The 22,528-nt window shown below is 50.6% G+C and overlaps 8 protein-coding genes across 8 annotated transcripts; 6 read left to right on the top strand and 2 right to left on the bottom strand.

Annotated features, from left to right (window-relative positions):
- Window positions 1–3,894: 3,894 nt before the first annotated feature.
- Window positions 3,895–5,571, top strand: NFIA_009910 (GTP-binding protein Obg; the record flags this gene model as incomplete). The annotated part of the gene is made up of 1 exon (XM_001264207.1): window positions 3,895–5,571. One exon carries the CDS (start codon window positions 3,895–3,897, stop codon window positions 5,569–5,571), a length of 1,677 nt encoding a protein of 558 aa, XP_001264208.1.
- Window positions 5,572–6,053: 482 nt separating this feature from the next.
- NFIA_009900 (putative JmjC domain protein) lies at window positions 6,054–7,769 on the top strand (the record flags this gene model as incomplete). Its single annotated transcript, XM_001264206.1, has 1 exon — window positions 6,054–7,769. One exon carries the CDS (start codon window positions 6,054–6,056, stop codon window positions 7,767–7,769), a length of 1,716 nt encoding a protein of 571 aa, XP_001264207.1.
- A 205-nt stretch (window positions 7,770–7,974) lies between these two features.
- Window positions 7,975–12,129, bottom strand: NFIA_009890 (bifunctional urea carboxylase/allophanate hydrolase; the record flags this gene model as incomplete). Its single annotated transcript, XM_001264205.1, has 9 exons — window positions 7,975–8,216; window positions 8,277–8,680; window positions 8,734–9,163; window positions 9,217–9,367; window positions 9,425–10,725; window positions 10,787–11,507; window positions 11,565–11,838; window positions 11,889–12,008; window positions 12,059–12,129. The coding sequence occupies 9 exons, from the start codon at window positions 12,127–12,129 to the stop codon at window positions 7,975–7,977; spliced, it is 3,714 nt and encodes a 1,237-aa protein (XP_001264206.1).
- Window positions 12,130–12,571: 442 nt separating this feature from the next.
- NFIA_009880 (LamB/YcsF family protein) lies at window positions 12,572–13,397 on the top strand (the record flags this gene model as incomplete). Its single annotated transcript, XM_001264204.1, has 2 exons — window positions 12,572–12,622; window positions 12,687–13,397. The coding sequence occupies 2 exons, from the start codon at window positions 12,572–12,574 to the stop codon at window positions 13,395–13,397; spliced, it is 762 nt and encodes a 253-aa protein (XP_001264205.1).
- Window positions 13,398–14,179: 782 nt separating this feature from the next.
- Window positions 14,180–15,570, top strand: NFIA_009870 (FPP/GGPP synthase family protein; the record flags this gene model as incomplete). Its single annotated transcript, XM_001264203.1, has 4 exons — window positions 14,180–14,494; window positions 14,569–14,723; window positions 14,789–15,197; window positions 15,256–15,570. The coding sequence occupies 4 exons, from the start codon at window positions 14,180–14,182 to the stop codon at window positions 15,568–15,570; spliced, it is 1,194 nt and encodes a 397-aa protein (XP_001264204.1).
- A 917-nt stretch (window positions 15,571–16,487) lies between these two features.
- On the top strand, window positions 16,488–16,793 carry NFIA_009860 (uncharacterized protein; the record flags this gene model as incomplete). Its single annotated transcript, XM_001264202.1, has 2 exons — window positions 16,488–16,560; window positions 16,621–16,793. 2 exons carry the CDS (start codon window positions 16,488–16,490, stop codon window positions 16,791–16,793), a joined length of 246 nt encoding a protein of 81 aa, XP_001264203.1.
- Window positions 16,794–16,896: 103 nt separating this feature from the next.
- On the top strand, window positions 16,897–18,747 carry NFIA_009850 (hydroxymethylglutaryl-CoA reductase; the record flags this gene model as incomplete). The annotated part of the gene is made up of 2 exons (XM_001264201.1): window positions 16,897–18,428; window positions 18,480–18,747. 2 exons carry the CDS (start codon window positions 16,897–16,899, stop codon window positions 18,745–18,747), a joined length of 1,800 nt encoding a protein of 599 aa, XP_001264202.1.
- Window positions 18,748–19,196: 449 nt separating this feature from the next.
- On the bottom strand, window positions 19,197–21,710 carry NFIA_009840 (Zn(II)2Cys6 transcription factor; the record flags this gene model as incomplete). The annotated part of the gene is made up of 5 exons (XM_001264200.1): window positions 19,197–20,134; window positions 20,241–20,521; window positions 20,579–21,130; window positions 21,220–21,510; window positions 21,580–21,710. The coding sequence occupies 5 exons, from the start codon at window positions 21,708–21,710 to the stop codon at window positions 19,197–19,199; spliced, it is 2,193 nt and encodes a 730-aa protein (XP_001264201.1).
- Window positions 21,711–22,528: the final 818 nt, after the last annotated feature.

Below are 22,528 nucleotides of genomic sequence, written 5' to 3'. Positions count from 1 at the left end.
GATGCTTTGGCTTGACAACAAAAGCCACCCAGATCCTTGAAGCCTTTCGGGATGGATTGGACTACTCGATTTGGGTGACAGATGGCCTGCCATTCTGCAGCATCAACTTCTGGTCTATCCTCTTTCAGCCTTTGTCTCCTGAATTCTCTACGTGTCACTGCGACAGAACAATGAGGCAATGATGATGCCCTCGATAAATCTCTGGATAATATCTGAATTAGGGAGGTAAGACACTGAATTCTATTCAGGGAGGTAAACCACGGTATGATCCTACACAGCTGAAGTACAAAATATGGGCCCACCTTCTGTACATCCTACCAACCGGACATGCTTCCCCGCACCAATCAATCTCCTCAATTAGGCTCAAGCGGGTACATTTATGGATCTCGGTTTGACGTGAAACAGGAAGCTGGGTATCAAGACTCTAATTGGTAGGATGTAAACCACTTTCTCAGACTCGCAAGATTCTCGGAACGTCGCAAACTCAAAGACTATCCAGCAGGGGTGAAGGGATAACCATCATACCAATCATCATTAGCCTGATACCAGTCCTCGAAGCGAAAAGTACGGCCCATGGTATTTTGTTCCTTCCCGTCGTATTTCGGGAATCACGTACAGGACATTCCGTCTCTCCACAACCCAAGGAGAATTGGTGGAAATGGTGGAGACTGTCGTCCATCATTGTTATTTGTTCGACTACTCAGCTTGATAGAATTTGATACTGCCCGAAAAGAGAATGTTTGGGGAGTGCAGAGTCAGTCATCACACCACCGCAACTCTAGCATGTCAACGACGTAATGGCTACAAGGTTTCATTCCTCCAAACCCCATATACTATTGATTATCCCGTCCTTTCATCCCACGCTAGTCCTAGAAGGCGGGACAGTCAAAATGACGGCTACGGCGGCATAGACATGGCCAGGCAGCTCCTTCTACTCCGTACAATCAATCGATAGAACCACATGAGTGTCTCAGGTGACCGTTGTGGTAGTTGTCTCTATAGACTGCAACTGGCTAGGAAGAATCCAAGCAAAACCGCATCCTGGATCGTGGGAGCGGTCAAGCCACAAGCTCTCCAACTCAATTAAGTTATTAACCCATTTTACTACGGTGTATTCCATCTTTACCGAACAGTCCATGATGCCGAAAATGTAAATTGGTACTCCGTACTTAGGTATGAGTCAAACAGGAGACTTTGTACCGGCAGCGGAAAGTACAATCCGGTGCCGCGGTGATGGATAACATTCTATTTGACTAGCACTGCAGTTTTAGTGCATTACCTAGTTTAGATCACCTTGATAGTGGGTCTTGACCTTTTACTTTAGTTGACCTCTTTTAATAACCTCCCAGAAAATAATAAAAGAATTCTCATTAGTCTAATCGACCTGTGTCTTTTTGTCTCATGCTTAGGGCGGCAAAAAGTACAATTTTCCCATTCCCCCGGCCCCCCTTCCTGATTTCCGCCCTGTTTTTAGGCCCTGTTTAGTCCTGCGACTATCACACCTGCTATCGATCATGTGAGCTGCACCATGCCAGGATAATCAAGGACCTTCCTACCTCTCCCCTGTCCCGCGGTGAGGGAACACTTTCCTATTGGATCATCGGAATCCATCGTCTACGGTAACTACTCCGTCCCAGGTTGTCAATCAAGTTACCAGGTACATAGACGTGGAACGAATGCCTATTGGAAGCTTGAGTGCGCCGTCCTGAGACATTTGAGCCTAAAACTTATCCCCGACAAACTCCAGCGTTAGACAAGGTCTAGATAACTCAATGCCAGGAATTTTGTGTGGGCTGTGGGCGTCAACGTGTGGGACGCATAAAAAAGAATTATGGTGTCAGCCAAGTTGATGGAAACATGGAAGTATCTCTGAGGGCTTTGGAATGATGCGGGTCGGGTTCTAGATAGGTATCATCCTGGGTGTTGAGACAGATTACAGAATGCGCTGTCGAGAATTGATCTCTTCAGCTGAAAATCTGTTATGACTTTTTTTGCAAGGATGTCAGCTATAGTCATATCTCATTATAGTCAACGTCACTGTGCGCCATTGGGTAGAGCATATCTATAGGCCCATGTATTAAACGACACTGCTAAGCCGTACCACTTCATCAGCAAGCCACGTCCAAGTCTTCAGGTCTCCAGCAAAATGGTCAGCAGTTGAGAACGTGGTACTCTGTACGCCAGTCTCGCATAGCTGGCGCAGTCATTGGTGATATGAGCAGGAATCTTAGTTTGACTTTCTTTTTCTGAGATCCAAAGACAGCCAAGTCAAGATCTCAATGGTGATCTTTCGGGATGCATCTGCAGCCAACATCAGCGCTGACACCACTTCGTCATCGGTCACTGTGATCATGCAATGACAGGGATCGTCTCTTCAGCTTATCTGACAGGTTGACTTAGGTTGATATAGTCCCGACACTCCGGCTCCAATGGTTCTTGAAGTCCTGCACCGACAATCCTTACCGAACTCTATGTGGCACCGACGACTGGTCGTTCATGGAGATTGCTTCAGGAAAATAAAGCCATATTACTTCGTGGATACAACTTTTCTGTGGCGTCTGCACTGCGATGCTGATCGAGCAACACCTTGAAATTGACCCTACAACATAACACCGTTCAAAACAAGCAAGGATTCATTAAGTCCCGGTTTTAGATAATTTCAGCTTTCAAGCCAAAGACAGGCGAGCCTTGTTTCCATTCATGGCTGCGAGAACTGGGAAATAGAGTCCCACTAGTGCCATTGCAGAGTGAGGCGATGATGGTAGCCACTCTGCTTGGTCGCTCCTCTCACCAAGGCGGACTCCGTACTCCGTATGTACCTCGAGCACTCAATCCAAAATACTGTGTTGGAAGCAATTCGATAACTCAAGTCCGAGACGCGTCACGCAAGTAGAGAAGCAGCAAGTAACTATGAGAGCACTCTGAGTCAGCAAACTCAGTGATAACGAAGCGCAGATTGACAATGGGGTTCGGGGGTGGGCCGGAACGCTGACAGCTCTAGACTTGAGAGTTTCGAGCCCGGTTGTTCGGAGCGTGTGTCGATCCTCGCGTCCACCATTGACTAGACAAAAGTACTTGGCATCACTGTTTCCACTTCCCCATCTTCGATCAGGATAGCTGGTGGGTTTGCGAGGTAATCACGTACTTTTGCGCGCCAGGCTCCATGGGTCCGGGGCAGCTAGGGTAAGCTAGACATGCATCTAGCCCTTGCAAGTTAGGACCATGGTTCTGGGCCCAATAATAGACTCAGGTTCTTAGCAACTTAGTATCCTAGGTCACATTTTCAATTGATATCCAGGTTTTTCTCTGACAGACTTTAGCAGATCGGCCATTGATTGGTTCCATTGATCTGTCATCATCACATCTCGTCTGATAGGAGCTGCATTACCCCCAGGCTAGGCCCAAAGGTCGTATGCCAAGCAGTTGACGTGTAGAATTTGAACGGAGTGTGACAACACCGTTACTATTTCAAAGCAATCAGGACACACGATAGCTGGTCTGATTGGCCTTGTTCGTGCATTTTGTAGTGAGCCACAATAATCATGACCAGGTAGCTGGGGTTTTCATTTCACGCTCTCGAACAGGGGTGTAAATCAAATGCAGCCTTCAATAAGATTGAAGCGAGATGATTTACTCCGTGAGGGCGAGTCTGCAAGGCACCAGCTAGTATCCGTTATCTACACGTGATAACAATGTTTATCACCACGTGACACTTATCGCAAGAATCCAGATTCGAAAGAGGCTTCACCAACGACGTTTTGCTTCATATTATCTCTCTTTTTGTTTCCGAGTGGAAAGTCGGGAATGTCGTTATCTTGCGCAAAATTAATGTCTATGGCCTAGATCAGAGTTCGTTCTCCAGGATGAACCACGCCGAGACTGCGATCTGAAATAATGACTTCAAGAACAAGTCTTTTGTTCTCGTTTCCTTCTGTCCTACAACGAACCGCGCGACCACTAACCACAGATATATCCTACTTGAGAGTAGCCTCAGTACGTGGTAGATGGTACAGCAGCGACCGGGGCTCACCGCAACCGAAGGAACGATCAATCGCCGCTCAAGATGCCGAAAATTCGCCTGACCTTTCTCACCTGAATCCACCGCCTGACGATTATTCTCGGTTCATATTTCAGGACAAATGTCGCTCGACAATATATGCTGGGTCGGGTGGCAACGGATGTGTCTCATTCCTGCGTGAGAAGTACATCGAGGAAGGCCCACCAAACGGGGGTGACGGTGGAAGCGGCGGAAGCATCTATATCCAAGCTGTCGAGGGCATTACTAGCCTGCACAAACTTGCCCGTCGAGGAGTAATTAAAGCCGGAAGGGGCAAAAATGGACAAGGAAAGAGCAAAGGAGGCAGGCGAGGAGAGGATGTCCTGCTTCAAGTTCCCGTTGGGACAGTCGTGCGAGAGGTAGACCGATACGACCCAGTGGCCGAGGAACTCAAGCGTCGAAAGGCACCTGCAGTTGATGTCGACGAGCTCGATGAGATTGGGCTGCCCTCAGTCCGTCATGATCGCTGGGTGCTCTACCCGGGCTCCAATCCTTCCGATTTCCTGACCACGGTCTTTCCAAGGAATCCGCCTCGAAGGCAAAATATCGCCGCTATGGAACCCAAAGCGCCCATATACCTCGACCTCTCAAAACCAATGGATAAGCCGATTTTGCTGGCCGCCGGAGGCATCGGCGGTCTGGGCAATCCCCACTGGGTATCTCGTTCGATCACTCGGCCAAAGTTCGCGTCGAGGGGAGAAGGGGGGATGCGTCTGGAGCTTGAATTTGAATTGAAGCTGCTTGCCGATGTTGGATTAGTCGGGAAGCCGAACGCTGGCAAAAGCACGCTTCTTCGGTCATTGACCAACAGCCGCACGCGTGTTGGAAATTGGGAGTTCACCACGCTCTCCCCCAGTATCGGGACAGTCGTTATCGATGACCACAAGGGAAGGCCGCTTGTTGAAGCCAAGGGAAAAGCAATTCGGACCAACTTCACCATAGCAGACATTCCAGGTCTGATAGAAGGCGCTCATCTCGACCGCGGTCTTGGATTAGGCTTCCTGCGACACATTGAGCGGGCTGGTATTCTGGCCTTCGTGGTAGATTTGAGTGCAGGAGATCCTGTGCAAAGCCTTCAGAATTTGTGGCACGAGCTTAGCGAATATGAACGGATACGTAACACCGAACCTGTCTTCAAAAGCGAAGATGAGTGGCAACCGACTGGAGGTCTGCCTGAACTCGCTTCACAAAATCCCGTGGACGACTTAGATTCTCAATGGGGTTCTCCGACCAATACCCCTGACAGCACGAAAGGGCAGCTCCCTTCCCTTGAACTTCCACCTATTCACACAAAACCATGGTTTGTCGTGGCTACGAAAGCAGACTTGCCAGAAACTCAAGACAGATTCAAGATCCTGCGAGATTACGTCGCTGCCGTACAAAATGGTGCGGTTGACCACCCAGGAGGGTACCCAGATGGTTGGAAAGAGAAGGTCTGCGCCGTTCCAGTAAGCGCCATCAGAGGCGAGGGAGTCAGTCGAATCCCAAAGCTTGTGATGGAGTTGTTAGACTGAGCCTATGTTGCATTAACAGTGACGACACCTGGGAGTTAGGCAAATGATAATTTCTGTATCATATGAATGGCTATATGTTCGAATTTCTTTTGAGATGTATATATATATAGTTGTATAATTCACTAGAATGTGTTCATCTACTCGAATCCACACTCCAATCCCAGTCATTTTGAAAAAAATAAATCCTTTTGGTTTAGGGAGGATCTGGTTTACAAATTGTTCACCCATTGAAAAGTGAAAAACAGAGAATAAACAGTATTGTACTCCTCCGTAGCATGGTGATTCACTTCCACTGTACTCGCTCTGCAATGACGTTGGTTTCACCAATTAATGTGTGGAGTGAAAAGGAGAGAAAACACAGCTTAAAAAGCATAATTGCAGTAAGAGTCCTCTCAGCCTACTTCTATCATCTACTCATCTCTATCTCTCTCGGAACTGATAGGCTCTGACTTCATGACTCTCTAATCCTTCCTCGTGCAGAGATGACGCATCTCCCCTCCGTGGTCGCCAACGCGCTGGCCGCCCTCACTAATCCAGCTCCCGAAGATTCCATCTTTGAATGCTGCGACAACGATCTTGCTGCACTACGCGAGCTTCTTTTGAAGAACACAGACCGTGCCCTCGAGCTTGCTGACTCAAAACTACGCGTTTTCCCATTCAAAGACGTGAAGACATGCTGGCGAAGACTCTACACGGACGCGAGCATTGCGAAGGTGTGCCTGGCTATCTGCAGAAACTGTGGCTTCTCCTGCGATGGAACATCGGTAGACAACAATTCCCGAATTGCAGATGGCACTGGAAATGCGTCAACGCTCGACCCAACCCCAAGACAATCCGAGTACAAACTTGACCCCGACGCGCCATGGCTCTTGTCGTCAATACACACCCTCGACAATGCACTGATTATGACGGGCGCGCCCCTCCGCGAGAACCTGGTCGAATCACTCTTCTCCGCTCTCCATCTCGCTACAAAAGCTTACAGCGAAGGGAAGACGGATCCGCGCTCAACCCAAGATCACCCCAGTGATTCAGAGCTCGGCGGCCAGGCCTTTAAACGCAGGAAGCTCTCCCCCCCGCTCTTCCCTCCCCATGCTGTGCCAGCGACGACCCTGAAACATCCTATCCCTCGGGTCTCCGCACCGTCGTTCGACGCCATCGAACACCATATCCAGCACGTCAGAACCCCGCTGGTCATCACCGACGCCGTGGACCACTGGCCTGCGCTGTCGGCCCGGCCCTGGGCGTCACGCGACTACTGGTTCGATCGTACCCTCGGCGGCCGCAGACTCGTCCCCGTGGAGGTGGGCAGATCCTACACGGACGAAGGATGGGGCCAGCGAATCATGGAGTTTCGAGAATTCGTGGACAAGTTCCTCTGGAGGGGAGAAGGCAAGACGTCTAAGACTGGGACTGGGAAGGAGCGCGAGGACGACGGCAACGATACAGGCGAAACGGGGTACATGGCGCAGCATGATCTGCTCTCGCAAATCCCCGCTCTCCGGAAGGACATCTGCATCCCCGATTACTGCTTCATCGAGCCTCCGGGTCCGGAGCCAGGAACGCCAGTCTACCTCAAGAAGCAGCGAGAGCGAGAAGAGAAATTGAAATCGAGCAATGCCTCGTCAGGCGGCGGCGAATCGCATACAAAGTCGCACGAGCAGCAACAGCATGACAACGCAGCGTCAGACGATGAGTCCTCCGTCCTGGGAGTCCCCAGTGACCCGATCATAAACACCTGGATAGGCCCCGCATGGACCATATCTCCTCTCCACCATGATCCATACCATAACATCTTGGTCCAGGTTGTCGGCGCGAAGTACGTTCGTCTCTACTCGCCTCATACGCCTGCCTCGCAGATCTATCCGAAGGGCATGGAGGCCGTGAATTCATCGTCCGGGTCCAATGCCTCGGCAGGCCTGTCCGATAACGCCCAGCTGCAAGGGAAAGGCTCGGAAGCCAAGGTCGAGAAGCAGACTCAGCTTATCGACATGTCCAATACTTCTCAGGTCGACTTGGCAGCTATTGAGCTCTCCCCGGCTGAGTCCGAACAGTGGGAAGCGATGTGGCCGGGCTTCTTGGAGGCTGAGTACGTCGAGACTGTGCTGAAGGAAGGGGAGTGCTTGTATATTCCAGTGGGATGGTGGCATTATGTCCGTGGTGTCAAGGCTGGAATTAGCGTCAGCTTCTGGTGGGAATAGACACTTCAGCGAGCTATTTGCATTTCCCTTTGATGATTGATGATGAGATGCCATACCTACGAAACGATTGTTACATGTCTACAAGGTCTTAGACTTGGAGATTCCCAGAGCTTGTCCTGGTGGTTATGGTATGCTACGTAGATACCTAGTTTACAGATCCTCTTGGGCTAAACCAAATATGACAGTACTATTATCAACTCTTTTCTCAGGTCTTGACTTTGCGTACAAGTAATAGTGGCTTGCCAGCCTCGATCGGTTCTCCTGGTGGCGCCAAAACTTTCTCCACGGTGGCACCCGCTGTAGAAGGCTCGACTCGCACAGCGATTTCGAGTTTCATCGCTTCTAGTATGACCACAACCTGGTTCTCTTCAAGCTTGTCCCCTTGCTTGACCTCGACTTTCCACACATTGGCATTCAAGGGCGCCTCGATTGCGATGATCTCGGGGTCTGTGTCAAGGAACGTACATGTTAGTATCGACTTCTCCGGGGGACCTTGGATAGGCTTACCTTGAAGTAAACTCTCGATTGTGTCCTGAGAGACTCCCCTCTCGGTCTTTTCCTTCGCCCAGCGTTCGAGCAACTCTGCTTCGATTTTATCCATTTCGGTCTGCGCCTGGCGCTGCCGTGCTCGGATGGCTGCTACTTCGTCGCGCGTTTCCTGCAAGAGTCGGTTGTGCTCCGCCATGTCGAAGACAACCTCCTCCCATTGGTATTCGTACTGGCCGCTATTGAACAGCGCCAGCTGTTTTTCATATTCCTCTTCGGAGACTCGGTAGAAGGTTATCTGATCAAATTCTTCGAAGAGCCATGGCCTGTCGGTGCTGTAGCCTTTCTTCGAGCCCAAAATGTCGACGCCCGGTATGGTCATTCCGGTCAGTTGATATCCACCAGGCGAATCGACATTGTACAATCTGTTGATTGCGGTCAACGTTTAGATACTTTAAAATGGTTGAACAGTACTCACGCCATGCAGCTTCCACCCCACGACACTGACCCGGCTGGAGTATATACTCTACTTGGATTCATTTTCGGGCAGTTCATGCGTTGACGAGGATCCACAGGGAGGGCGAGCGGAAGTGCAGTGAAGAATCCAACAGAGACGACCATCAAGCTGGCTGTCAGGAAGATGTTTTCGAACTCTTCCTTTGTGAAAGCGTTGTTTTTGGCTACAAACTCCATGTTATCTGGAAGGTAGGAAGCATACGGGCGCTGTGTTTCCATGTAGCGTTGAATGGCATCCTTTTGTCTTTGACTCTCGAACGTGAGAGGAAGCCTGAACAGCCGACTCGGCATCTTTGCTTGACTAAGATCTCCGAGTTGCGCCTCGAGGTCGCAGAGATAGCTGATTAGTCTTTGCTGAGAGAGTTTCATGCCGTCGTAGTAGAGCATCAGCGCTGCGAAGAGTGAGTCAGTTATATAGTCCTCGTCTGCTCGAACGAGTTCTTACAATTTCCGCATCCAATCATCGAAATGAGTCCATTCGAGAACGTGATCTCCTTTCCTTCATTGAGTGCTTTCTTTAGTGCAGTGACTCTGCAACGATGGTTCAAGTCAAATGACCCGTGGCCATAATCGATGAGGAGATAGTCGTCCCCTCCCTATAGAAGTAGTTGATCAGCTGGGACCCATACGACCCAACGACAAGTGCACCATACCTGTCTGTAAGACACAAGAGGCTGGTTCCCTTGTTCCTCAATTCGATGCACCACGCCTTTGCCGCGAGTCTCGGCTGTCTGCTCGGGAGGCATGCCTCTCAGCGCTTTCACGCTGTGGAATCCATGCCCTTGCTTGCAGCAATGCACCAGTTCGTCTACGAACCTCTCCATATCTCTCCGTGCATCCAGGGCATCAGCCAAAGACACTGCTCTGTATTTCAGGGTGTCCCCCGCTTTCACTTGTCCCAACTTCCATAGATCTGCCTTTACGATCGTATGGCTGCTAACAAAGCCCCCAAAGTCCGGGGCATCTTGTGGGAAGATAACGGGATCGTCACCTGTCCAGTTGACTGAGCCGATTGCGTATCCGTATTCTATCACATTAGAAGGATGTGCGCCGCCCTCTCCCCCATCGGAGCGAGCCCACTGTGGTTTGGGGCCGATGAGACGGATGCCTCCTCTTGCCGCATTGTGTGAAATCTTCCACTGAGTCTCAAACAACATCTCGATGCTCTCGGGGGTGAGATAGCCCTCATCGTAGGGTCCTGGCATGGCTAGTAGCTCCCAGTGATTTGGGTAATCGGGGATAAGGTGTTCTGGTATACGGAGATCGCCATTGACTTCCGGAATCTCGCTTGTGATCGTGAGAAGGTCTCCCGATGACAGCTGCCGACCTTGATAACCTCCAACTCCCACACCTGGAGATGTCGACTTTGACCCAAACCATTTGGGCACGTTGAGGAATCCACCAAAGACAGCGAGGTAAGCCCTGCAGCCGTTTCCTGTAGTTTTACCGATAGTCAGACGCTGACCAGCGGCTACCTTGACTCTTGACCACATTGGAACTGTTTCTCCGTCGAGTTTAGCTTCAATCGGCGCTCCACAAAGGGAGATGATTGCTGGCCCGAGGAAGCGTAGATCCGGACCACTTAGGGTGATCTCCAGAGCCTCGAGCCCGACGGGGTTATTGACAAGGGCATTCGCGATGCGGAAAGCTAGGGGATCCATTGGCCCAGAATGACAAAAGCCCCTCCCTATGGTCGGTCGACCGGGCCAGTCTTCGATGAGCGTATAGGCGCCGCCCGAGATGACGTCGATTGCTGACGGGGTGTACTGGAAATTGTCCAGAAATCTTGTCAATGTGTTGCCTGCAACAAAGGCCTCCTCTTCTAGAATCTTAACCAGGAAATCCAGATTGGTTGGAGGCCCGCAGATGCGTGATTTTTCTAGAATTTCCCTCATTCCCAGTATGGTCTGCTGTCTATCTGGCGAGTGGTACATGACCTTCGCGAGTAGGGGATCTATATGTTTCTGTCAGCCCAGCCAAAGTACCAAAAAAAGGATGTTGCTCGTGAGATATACCGTAATTGGCGGATACCTTGATGCCGCGATAGATCCATGTATCGATCCTCGAACCTGGTATTTCCTTCCATTCGACGGTTTGCAAGGTTCCAGGACAGGGGGCGAAATCCTTGGTCGGATTTTCAGCATACACTCTTGCTTCAATAGCAGCGCCAGAAGGGGTTTCCGCGGGTAAGGCTTCAAGAAAAGATGCTTCAACCCCCTTCTTCCCAGAAAGCTGGGCATCCGCTTGATCTAGCATGAGTTCAACCAAGTCCATGCCATAGCAGAGTTCAGTTATCCCGTGCTCAACCTGTAGGCGAGTGTTCATCTCGAGAAAGAAGAATGCGCCAGTTTCATCATCGACGAGATATTCAATCGTCCCTGCTGAACCATACTTGATCGATTCGGCCAGACGGACGGCAGCCTCACCCAAGCTTTTTCGCAACCCTGGTTTTCTGGAGACGAAAGGGCTGGGACATTCTTCAATCACCTTCTGATGCCTTCTTTGTATCGAACATTCTCTCTCACCAATAAAGATTGCCTTACCATCCCCGTTGCCAAACACCTGAACTTCTATGTGATGGCTCGCCGGATAATAACGCTCAATGAACACACCCGCGTTCTTGAATAATGCTTCCCCTCGCGACTTGACAGTTGCAAAGGACTTGCGCACTTCGGCCTCGGAATTGCATGTAAGCAAGCCCATCCCACCACCACCAGCGGTGGCTTTCAGCATGACCTGCACCACCCATTAGCCTCGCTAAAATGATTCTCTCTCCTGTTTCGCGATGCATACTGGATACCCCAACTTCTGAGCCACCTCCACGGCGTCATCTTCATTGTCGATCAGGCCAGGTGATCCCGGCACGATGGGAACTCCGGCCTTCGTCGCAAGTTCTCGCGCGGTATGCTTGAGGCCAAAAGCCTCGATGCTCTCAGGGGAGGGTCCAACGAATACTAGACCAGCGGCAGCCACAGCCCTCGCAAAATCTGCATTCTCAGATAAGAATCCATAACCTGGGATAATCGCATTCGCATTGTTCTGCTTTGCAATCTGAATAATTTGATCACTGGAGACTCCTGGGTCAGATTAATCTCGAAAGGAGGAAAGTAGACTCACCCGTCAATATATGCTTTTGAAGCAGAACCAGAGAGGAGAACAGCGACATCCGCTAGATGAACATGAATAGAGGCAGCGTCAGGCTCGGTATAGATCGCAATTGTACGAAGATTCAGCTTCCTGGATCACAACGTCAGAGCTAACCCGCAGCTTGAGCTTGCGTCACCTACTTTGCGGTCTTGATAATTCTCACGGCGATTTCGCCTCTGTTGGCAACGAGAAGAGTCTTTAAACAATCCATCGCGATGCAGAGCAGTAGCTAGCGATGCGCCTTGGAGCAACATAACTTGGGCGCAATCCGCTTAAAAGGAACATTATCTGAACTGAAGGATCAGGACCTCGGCGCCGTACTCCAATGAAAGGAAGGTACGGAGTAACACCTGGGGTCAATGGCAGATAACGAGGGATGATCGTCGTGGGGTATGGCCGCGCTCGGCGTTGGAGATTTGGAGAAAATGCGGAGAATCCGTCTATGCCGTCATGACTGATAGGCTCCAAACCCCTCGGTCCAAAGTTTCACTCAGCCGAGCGAGGAGTTGAAAAGACCGAATTTTGGGGTATATCTATATTGCTTGCCACTTGGTCCTTGCTTGACCACTTCCCCAAGTCTTTTCTGGAAGTTATCCATTGTTGAGGAACTTTGCAACTTTTCCAACTTCGGGCGGATCGCGATATAAAGCACTATGGCACCGATACAGCAGAAGGCACTTATCAATTGTGACATGGGGGAGGCTGTAAGTATATACGCTTCCTGAGCTTAACACGCTCGTTATGGTCGCATTACTGACGTCCTCATAGTACGGCAACTGGACCTGCGGTCCTGACCTCGAGCTCCTCCCAATGATTGATATCGCCAATATTGCCTGCGGATTCCATGGGGGCGACCCGCTTATTATGATGGAAACAGTGCGAAATTGCAAAGCTCATAATGTTCGAATCGGTGCTCACCCGGGTCTTCCAGACCTGCAAGGGTTCGGTCGTCGGGAGATGAAGCTCTCCCCAGAAGAGCTTACCGCAATCACAATCTACCAGGTCGGGGCGCTCCAAGGCTTCCTCGACCGCGAAGGAGCTCCCCTGCACCATGTAAAGCCTCATGGGGTATTGTACGGTATGATGTGCCGGGACTATGAAGTTGCCAAGGCGGTTATGCTGGGAATTCCAAAAGGTGTGCCGGTGTTTGGACTGGCAGGCACTCAGATGGAGAAAGCTGCCAACGATCTGGGGATCGAGTTCTGGGCTGAGCTATATGGCGATGTGAAATACGACTCGAACGGCATGCTTGTGATTGATCGGAAGAAGAAGCCCTGGAACCTCGCAGATGTTGAGAAGCATGTCAGACAGCAGATCGAAGAGCAGTCAGTCACGGCGGTTGATGGGACTATTGTGCAACTGCCACTGAAAACGTACCCGGTCTCAATCTGCTGCCACTCTGACTCTCCTGGATGCGTTGACATCATCAGGACGACGAGAAAGGCAGTGGATGAATTCAATGCCAGACACGGGAGATGAAGGCTGTTTTAGCATATAAATAGCGTGTTTCTCCATATTGGAAATCATGAGGACGAAGAAAACAGCGAGCCCCACCAAAAACCTTCTCCCATTATTTCAAATCTGTACTGTGTACGCCTTTCCAGACGGATCGGCACACTTGACGCCGTTTTGCGAGTCCTTAGCGTCACGTGCGGTAATCGCACGCCCACCAGGTTTACCACCACGGCCCGCCCTATGTCAACTATACATAGTATACCTCTTGTCTCTTGAGGAGGGAGCCATTTTCGGCTCTATGGCGCTCTCACAACTTGCCTCCTTTCGGTTTCAAGCAACTTACCACAACACACCACCAACAAATCTGTCTCTCACTGACCAGTTTCAAAACAGCTGGAAAAGCTATTCTTCAACCTCCTTCGAGCACGACGGTATGTAATTATACGCGAGTTTAGAGCCTCAGCGGTGAACGTAGTTGTAGCTCACCACCTGAACCTTATGTGTCTTTCCGCTCCTGCATGATCATCAAGCCTCCTTGTAATATCATCGTTCCAAAGTATTCTCAGACTATCAGCTTACCTGTTCGGGGTCCCTCTGCGGGGGATCTGTTGAGGATATGCGCGGATCCCGCTGATCCTTCTGCTCCGTCCGAATAACATATCACGTTAAAGTAAGAAACAAGCGAGTTCCCGATCGCCAGTATCATCAACACTTAGATAACATGAATCCAGCCTGTCGTCTCAAAGATATAATCAATACTAAGCTTTATGGCCTCGCTATCTGGTAGTCACTTCACATTTCCAAACATGGCACCCTCACTTGATTCGGCCGTGGAGCCACTGACCGAATACAAAGAAATACCATTTCCCAGAACTCAAGATGATCTGTCGCAGTACAAAGGCCCCGACTGTATGGCCCCTGACAAAGAAATCCATACTGCATACTTTTCGCCGCGTGGAAGCCACAGCAGTCACGGTTCTCACGACTCCATCGCCTCCTCCAGTATAAGCCTCGACGACCCCCAGATGTCGGACTTGATCACTCGGTCGAATGTATTCCATGACACCTCGGACACGATCGATGCAAAGTTGTCGATGTACTGGGAAGCGGCGAATGAAACGGTAGGTGCCTGACCAACTAGCTAATCAGCCATGAGAGTGTGAATCTTACATCTTCTTTTTTTTTTTTTATATAGGTGATCCGGGAGCCATACGACTACATCGCCGGAATCCCAGGCAAAGAGATCCGCCGAAAGCTCTTGGAGGCATTCAACCACTGGTACAAAGTCGACGAGCAACCATGCCAGGCTATTGCAGCCACAGTTGGCATGGCACATAATGCATCACTGCTGTATGTTGCCATGTCTGTCTCTGGGCTCGATCGCTTTTGCATTGGGCTAAAGAAGCAATTCACAGCATCGACGATATCCAAGACAGTTCCAAGCTCCGAAGAGGTGTGCCATGCGCACACGAGGTGTATGGCGTTGCCCAGACCATCAATTCCGCTAACTATGTCTACTTTCTGGCTCAGGACCAGCTGTTTAGACTCCGGAACTGGCCGCAGGCGATTTCAGTATTCAACGAAGAAATGGTCAACTTGCACCGCGGTCAAGGCATGGAGCTGTTTTGGCGGGATAATTTGTTGCCTCCGTCCATGGATGACTATCTTCAGATGATCGCTAACAAGACAGGTGGACTGTTTCGGATGGCTGTGCGTCTGCTCCAGACAAGCAGCAGACACGTCGTAGACGTTGAGCAATTGGTGGATGTTCTTGGACTTTACTTTCAAATACTCGACGATTACAAGAACGTCAAAGAAGAGAAGGTTCGTCTCAGTCAAATCAAGCCCGAGGGAGTATGAAGAGAGCGCTGACGATCACAAGATGGCCGCTCAGAAAGGGTTCTTCGAAGACCTAACGGAGGGCAAATTCTCGTTCCCCATTTGCCATGCAATCAGAGAAGGGAACAAAAACAGAGATATGCTGCTCCATATGATGAGGCTCAAAACGGAAGACCTGGAGGTCAAGCTAGAAGCAGTCCGCATCCTGGAGGCTGCAGGCAGTCTGGATTACACGCGAGAGGTACTTTATGGGCTGGACAGAAAGGCTCGCAGTCTTCTTCGGGATTTCAAGGCCCCGAACCCATTCATGGAGGCTCTTTTGGACGAATTGTTGAGCAGCCTTCAGGCCTGCCATTGAGGATCATCAGATGGGCTATGACAATACTGCCGCATATGATTAGATAATGAGTCAATGACATTGTTTCTTTTTTCTTTTTGACATTGATGTACCTCTAGAAGCCTGCCCTAAATACTACAAATCTTCTCCTAACCTTGTTGAATACTAGATCATTTGCTACTTACAACGTGCAGCAATTATTGCATGTCTTTGGACTCAGGCGTAACAACCCACCTGAGATGGCCACGTATAAATTACCCGGAGTTTCTAACCAGGCGAGCATAGCTATGTGTGTCTGCTTATAGTCACTGATTCACAGACGTTTCTAGGGTACAACCGTATAGAATAGCAGATGCAGCATTGAAAAGCCGCATCATCCCTAACTAGGAGTAGATTGGCAGGGTTGAGTAGGCTATATCAGACCGTTCCAGCTGATCCACCACATTGTGCCGCCACGCGGAAATGAATGTGCGATAGGACCTCCCATTGATCGTGTCCCGCGAAGAGACATGATCAGCGAGCTGTCACTACCATTTCGGCGTCTGGCTTGAAAACTCTTATTCTGTCGTGCGGGATCTCAACCTGCCGAATGTGGTCGGATCCCCTGGATCCTTCGATCCTATGGACGGATTGTGTCGGTGGATTTTCGGCCTAGCATGTTTTCTTCCAGGTACATTTGAATCTTTATCAGAAATGCTAATAAATAAATTCATACGTAGTGTATACTGAAGGGATTCTCGCGTATTAAACGGAAGCATTTATCCCCCCACCAACCCACGGCGCTCTGCTTTCAGGAAAACAAGAAGATACCCTAGGCGTTAACAATAACATCAACAGGGCCTTCCACGGCCCCATCAGTCCTCAGCGATATGGATACGTTCCCATCCCTGACTCCTCCGTGGAATGCAGCAGGGGGTTTCCTGAGATCGTATTTCGACATGGCGGCCTCAGCAGGGAAAGCCGCCAGGGATTATCTCCGGAGCCACGAACACTCTGCCCGAGCCTGCCTAAGTATATGCGTCGTTTACGCTTTGTTTGTGTGGATGCTACCCATTAGAATCCCGATTACAGTCGAGGGTATGACGACATCGCTGGGGATACCACAGATCCAGCACTTGGATCAATGGGAGACCTTCCTGCGGGTACATGCCGACCTGGATGCGGATGTCTCCAAGTTCGAACATCTGGCTGCTGTACGGGCCCCCTCGCCCAATACAATACAGACAATCCATGCTAATGCATAGTTCAAGGTCCAGATCAATAATGATAGGTAGGTTAGGTGTAACAAGACAGAAGCTCTACGATGAGGCCGACTACTAAAAGGCATGCAGTCATACGGATTCTTCTATGCAGCATAGCGACGCGTGGCTGGAACGTGTTCGCCAGGCCTGTGAGACCAGCCCCAAGGCCGAAACACAGCTGCTGGCCATGCACCGGGGTCTTGCGGATCAAGACAGTGCGAGTGTATCGGTACCGTCGGCTGCCGACGGTAGCAGTGGTCAAGGGCAAACGTCTCACCGGATATATCTCTTCAAGTGTGGAGATATCACCGACGTGCTTGATCAGAGAGAAGACATCCGGCTGAACCGTGCCGTTGTACACAACATTATAATCGGCGCCCATCTCAACAGCAGAGCAACGGGAGCTTTATTGATCGGCGCTCTCACGCATTGGGTACCCCAGCTGGCCCTCGCGGCAGCATTGGCCCTGACTGTGTTCGGGCCATGGAGCTCCATGACGCGAAGGGCATCCTACTCGCCTACCGGATTACCGATCAGACCAGCGCATTCACGAACAGTAGCAACTCGGCCACCACCAGTGCCGAGGGAGGTTGCCGCCAGACCCAGTGCCGGTCCCGGCCACGGTAAACGCCCATCTGAGGCGGAGATACGCGCCATGCCCGACAGTCAGATCATCGGGCTGGGCACGCGGAGCCAGTTACCCCTCTACAGCCTTGAACGCGCTCTTCAAGACCCGCTCCGGGCCGTTAAGCTGCGGCGGCAGATAGTCTCCCAGCACCAAGCCACCAGCGACATCAATTTCTCGGTGGAGGGCTCAGCGCTCCCGTACGAAGGGTACGACTACCAGTCGGTCCTTGGAGCCTGCTGCGAGAATGTGATCGGGTACATGCCTATTCCCCTGGGTGTGGCTGGTCCAATCAAAGTCAACGGAAAGGCTGTGTTTCTCCCCATGGCCACGACAGAGGGCGCGCTGGTTGCGAGCACAAACCGTGGCTGCATGGCGATCAATGCAGGTGGAGGCGTGACCGCTCTAGTACTAGGCGATGGCATGGCCCGGGCGCCTATCGTACAATTTCCCAGTCTTGAGGAAGCCGGCGCTGCGAAACGATGGCTCGACTCCGAAGCAGGCTTCCGCATAATTGAGGAGGCCTTCAATGCAACCAGCCGCTTCGCCCGGCTGCAAAACGTCAGGGCAACGGTCGTTGGCTCTGACCTCTATATCCGGTTCACGGCCAGCACGGGAGACGCAATGGGCATGAACATGATCTCCAAAGGAGTGGAGCAGATTCTGGAGGCAATGAGAAAGCACGGATTCGAGTCCATGGATATCGTCTCGTTATCAGGGAACTTCTGTGCGGATAAAAAGCCGGCGGCCGTGAACTGGATCGAGGGGCGAGGTAAGACCGTGAGCGCGCAGGCGACTATTCCGGGACACGTGGTTCGAGAGACGCTCAAGACCAGTGTTGAAGCCCTCGTGGAACTCAATGTGTCCAAGAACCTGGTTGGCAGTGCCGTTGCGGGGTCTCTAGGAGGATTCAACGCCCATGCTGCCAATGTTGTCACTGCGATTTATCTTGCCACTGGCCAGGATCCCGCACAGAATGTGCAAAGCAGCAGCACTCTTACCGTGATGAAAAAGTGAGTAGAACTCTCCTAAGCATACTCTGATAGAGATTAACATTCGAGCAGTGTGAATGGTGATTTGCAAATCTCTGTTTTCATGCCTTCAATCGAAGTCGGTACTGTTGGGGGAGGGACAGTCCTGAGCCCACAAAAGGCAATGCTAGGGATGATGGGTGTCCAAGGTGCCCACCCAGAGCAGCCAGGCAGAAACGCGCAGGAACTGGCCCTGCTGGTGGCGTCTGGCGTGCTGGCTGGAGAGCTCAGTCTTTGCTCTGCTCTTGCCGCGGGCTCCTTGGTACAAAGCCACTTGGCCCATAACCGAAAGAAAGAATGATGAACCCGATGACGATTCGCAGATTATGACTACAGAGTAGACGAAAATTTGTCTAGGAAGCATAAAATATCAATAGTGTCCATGCTCACCTCCCTTCAAGTGCTGTTCTATATAACTGATTCATGCTTCTACTATAAGCTTATTTCTCGGGGCATCTGCAGAAGATGTCCCTTTGACAAACTGGTTTGCGATCGTCATATTCCGAGTAAGCCTTGCTTTGTTTGAACATACCTTTGGTGCTTATAGATGCTTCAGCGAGCCATTTCCATTTCCGTTTGATGAATGATGATGAGATACCATACCGACGAAATGATTGTGATCGTTAACTTTCTAAAAGGTCTTGAACTGGTTGATCTAATCAAAACACATACAAGGTTTAGGACGCCAAGTGAAGCAAACCAACCCGCCAGCGCTTAGAAACAAAACATACACAGACTCCTAGATTGTGATCATTTGTTTCTATCTGAGATATTTTCCTTCATTGCTGCGTCTGGATCAAAGCCAGGAGGAGGGATTGGGGAGAAGGGCGCGTCTGAATTGTACAAGTCAAAGCCCATGTTTGAGAATTGGCTCCAGTCCATACCGACGTACGCAGTGTCGCCCATCTGATCTATATCCGGGAGGTCGCCGAGACGTTGGCCTGCCGCAAGCGGAACAGCCTCCTGCATAAGATCAGGGGCTTCCTTCCGAGGAAAACAAGATTCGGTAGCCCGGGACATTGACTGGAAAGGTGGGGGGGCTATTGAGAAATCAGTGCCGAGGGGTGGTTCGAGCGAAAAGGCCAGAGTATCCACATCCGTGGACGCCAGCGACGGAACCCAAGACGCCGGACCTCGTGAACTGGAAGCGACTATTGATCCATCATCCGAGGCGGCTTCGACCATGTTCATGGCGTGCGCGTCTCGGCTATGGGATGGGGGTCTCAACTCCCACACAGTGAGCCATGACCCAGCCTGCTGTAACCTCTGGCGATTACCCTCTTCTCCGCTTTCAAACCACGATCGCATTCTGATGAACACGGTGGTTAGTTTCGTAGCGGGCCATAAAGGGCCCCATCCCGCGGTCATCTGGATAACGCGATTGAGGCGCTCAGAGACCTTGAGTTGGTTGACCTGCAACACAGCGTCCTGAGCTGGTAGTTTGACTGCCGCGAAGTATAATTTGACTAGGATGATGAATGTGTAGATTGTCCGAATCAGGTACACTGTGGGTAGGACTCGAATGGTCGACATATCCAGTGAGGTGAACACTCGAAAGATGTTGTCTATGGTTTCCATAAACTCAGTAATTGCATGTGGCTCGATCGCCACGATCAGTGTTGGTGGTGTCAAGCACTGGGTGTCATCTTCACTGGGAACATCATCACTCATCGCTGTGCAGTGGGCCACTTCGTTTATGTATAAGCAGGAGAAATAATATGAAAACTCGAGCGACTCTTTACAACATTATGTCAGTCGATGGGCAGGAAATCAAGGACAAAAAGGAAGGAGCACCATCCCAACCATCAGCAACGTCTCTCCGCCATTCATTGAGCTGCCGTTTGAAAGCACGATGGGTCACTTGGATCTGGATCGCTCGTGATTTCTCAGGAGCAGAAGTCTCTTCCATGGATAAATGCATCACGAATTCTTCAGTTATATGCTGCAGCCGGATATGCTGACACAGAAGCCTGTCTGATGGAAGGGCCACTGGGGAAGCTTCCAATACTTCCAGACATTCGTCCATCAGACGGGTCCATCTCATGACGTTCGGGGCGCGGAGGGACATGGAGGTACTGCACAGACTAGGTTAACGCCGCAGCGCTTTCCGGGGATGCATTTCTCTCCCTTACTTCGAGCAAATATAGTGACACCCTAGCCACACTCGCCGAGCTTCCAGCGACTCCGCCTGGAAGGCGCTTCCAGGACCCTTTAGCTTCTCCCGCCGGGGAAACATGGGGCCGCCCCAAGATTTGGCGTTCAAACTCTCCCCTAATCCCATGATCAGGGCCATATTGGCTGCTGTGTGACTAATCTGGTAGATGTCCATCTGTTCCCCAGGCTCGACAGGCTCAATTATGCGATACCATGTGGCAGATACAATCAAGGCCTGGAGCAATCCAAGAGTATACTGTTCAGTTCGGAGCATGCAATATATATAGGCCTGAACAATCAGCTTCCGGAGTTTCCTTTGAGTTTCAAGCGCACAGAATCCCGATGATGCCACATCGAGAATCGCTAGAAAAAGAATAGGGTTATTACTTCGGACGTCAGCCGCTGTGGTGCCTGGTGGAAAGATGACAACTGGGAATGTAGGTGCCATGTTAGTCACATAATGACTGAAAATTGTTTCCGTGGTATGATCATCAAGGTCTGTGATGTTGTTATCCAGCCACAATTGTATGCTAGATTTCAGATCTTCTGTCCCAGAAGGATGGTCGGCCATGTTAGCAATGAATGCAACTCGCGACTTCCGGACTGGTTCCGGGCAGACCCACCATTGAACGGTATCACGGATCCCATGGACGGGTTCCGATCATGTTGTTGGGTGTTGTGCGACAATTCTGAAGGTGAACAGACAGCGCTGTCCTGCATTTCTGCAGACGATAACATCAATTCAATTCGCGATTCCATCTCCAGGATGCGTTGTCTCTTCCCTGGTTGGCTCGCCGCATCAATGCAAAGCTTGCCTGATTTCTGGCACCGGAGACACGGCATGCCAGGATTAGGCTGGTCGCATCTTACTTTAGAGGCACGGCATGACTGGCATGCTCGCAGATTATTGCTGTGGAGTGGAAAAGCTTGTAAATAAAATGTGTTGGTGATCTCATCGGCTTGGACACGTTTTACTCACAATTTCTGGCACTGAGCCTGCCTCTGCTGGGATTGCTGCTGCTCTTCTCCCATGCTCACATCCCCCGATTCCGCACCTTCATTGTCAGGAGGTGAAAAAGGTAAATTTCCTCCCGGAATCCACGGAGGCATGTTGTGATATTGATGGTACAAGTGAGTAAATGATCAGAAGGGACGGAGAGAAGAGAAGCGATCGAAAGCTGGCTGAAGCAAGGTGCTACTTACGTACGCCACATTCCCCTCTTTCAAGCAAGACAAAGATTAAGTAGTTTCACTAAGCATCGGATGCTGGAGCTAGTCGCCGAACATAACCTCGAGGAGCCCATCCGGCCTTCATCGACAATCTGATTGACTGATACTGTTGGGGAAACTGCCCAGACTTTTGACTATCCCTTAAGGTGCGTAGATAGTGCTGACTGTGTTCTTTGTAGCGAGTAGAGTTGCGTCTTAAGTGTTGGCTTGATAAATGTCTCACTCACATAGTAACCAACCTGTTGGGACTTGTTAGACCTCTCTACTTTGCCAAGGACATATGTAACCATGTAATCCTACATCCTGCGGCAGTAAATTGTCCAGAAGGCCTTATGATTGGAGTCCAGAAACGGGATCTGGTAACTCGCTTCTAGCCTACCGTAGATAGTTAGTTAACCCCTGCAAATAGGTCCAAGGCAGCAAGAGGACTACTACTCGGGGGGTCATGATAGGGTAGACCGTACAAGGAGCATTAGTTAGTCCATGCAGCTACTGCGGGGCCGTTGGTACTTTAGGTAGCCGACAGCCTCGTCCTGCATTGACAAGGGAAGAAGGGAAACATACGGAGATCCTATGTCAGATGGCGCTATTTAGGCTGTATTTCATCTTCCCGTCCAGACATCTCGTAAGCGACCACCGTACCCAACTTACCAGACTCCAACCTAGTAGTAAGTAGGAATGTCTATCTTTCCCTCCTT

The sequence above is a fragment of the Aspergillus fischeri genome, genomic scaffold, assembly GCF_000149645.3.
Source record: "Aspergillus fischeri NRRL 181 1099437636249 genomic scaffold, whole genome shotgun sequence".
NCBI lineage: Eukaryota > Fungi > Ascomycota > Eurotiomycetes > Eurotiales > Aspergillaceae > Aspergillus > Aspergillus fischeri.
Note: the sequence above shows the minus strand (reverse complement) of the source record. Positions and strands in the feature narration are given on the sequence as shown.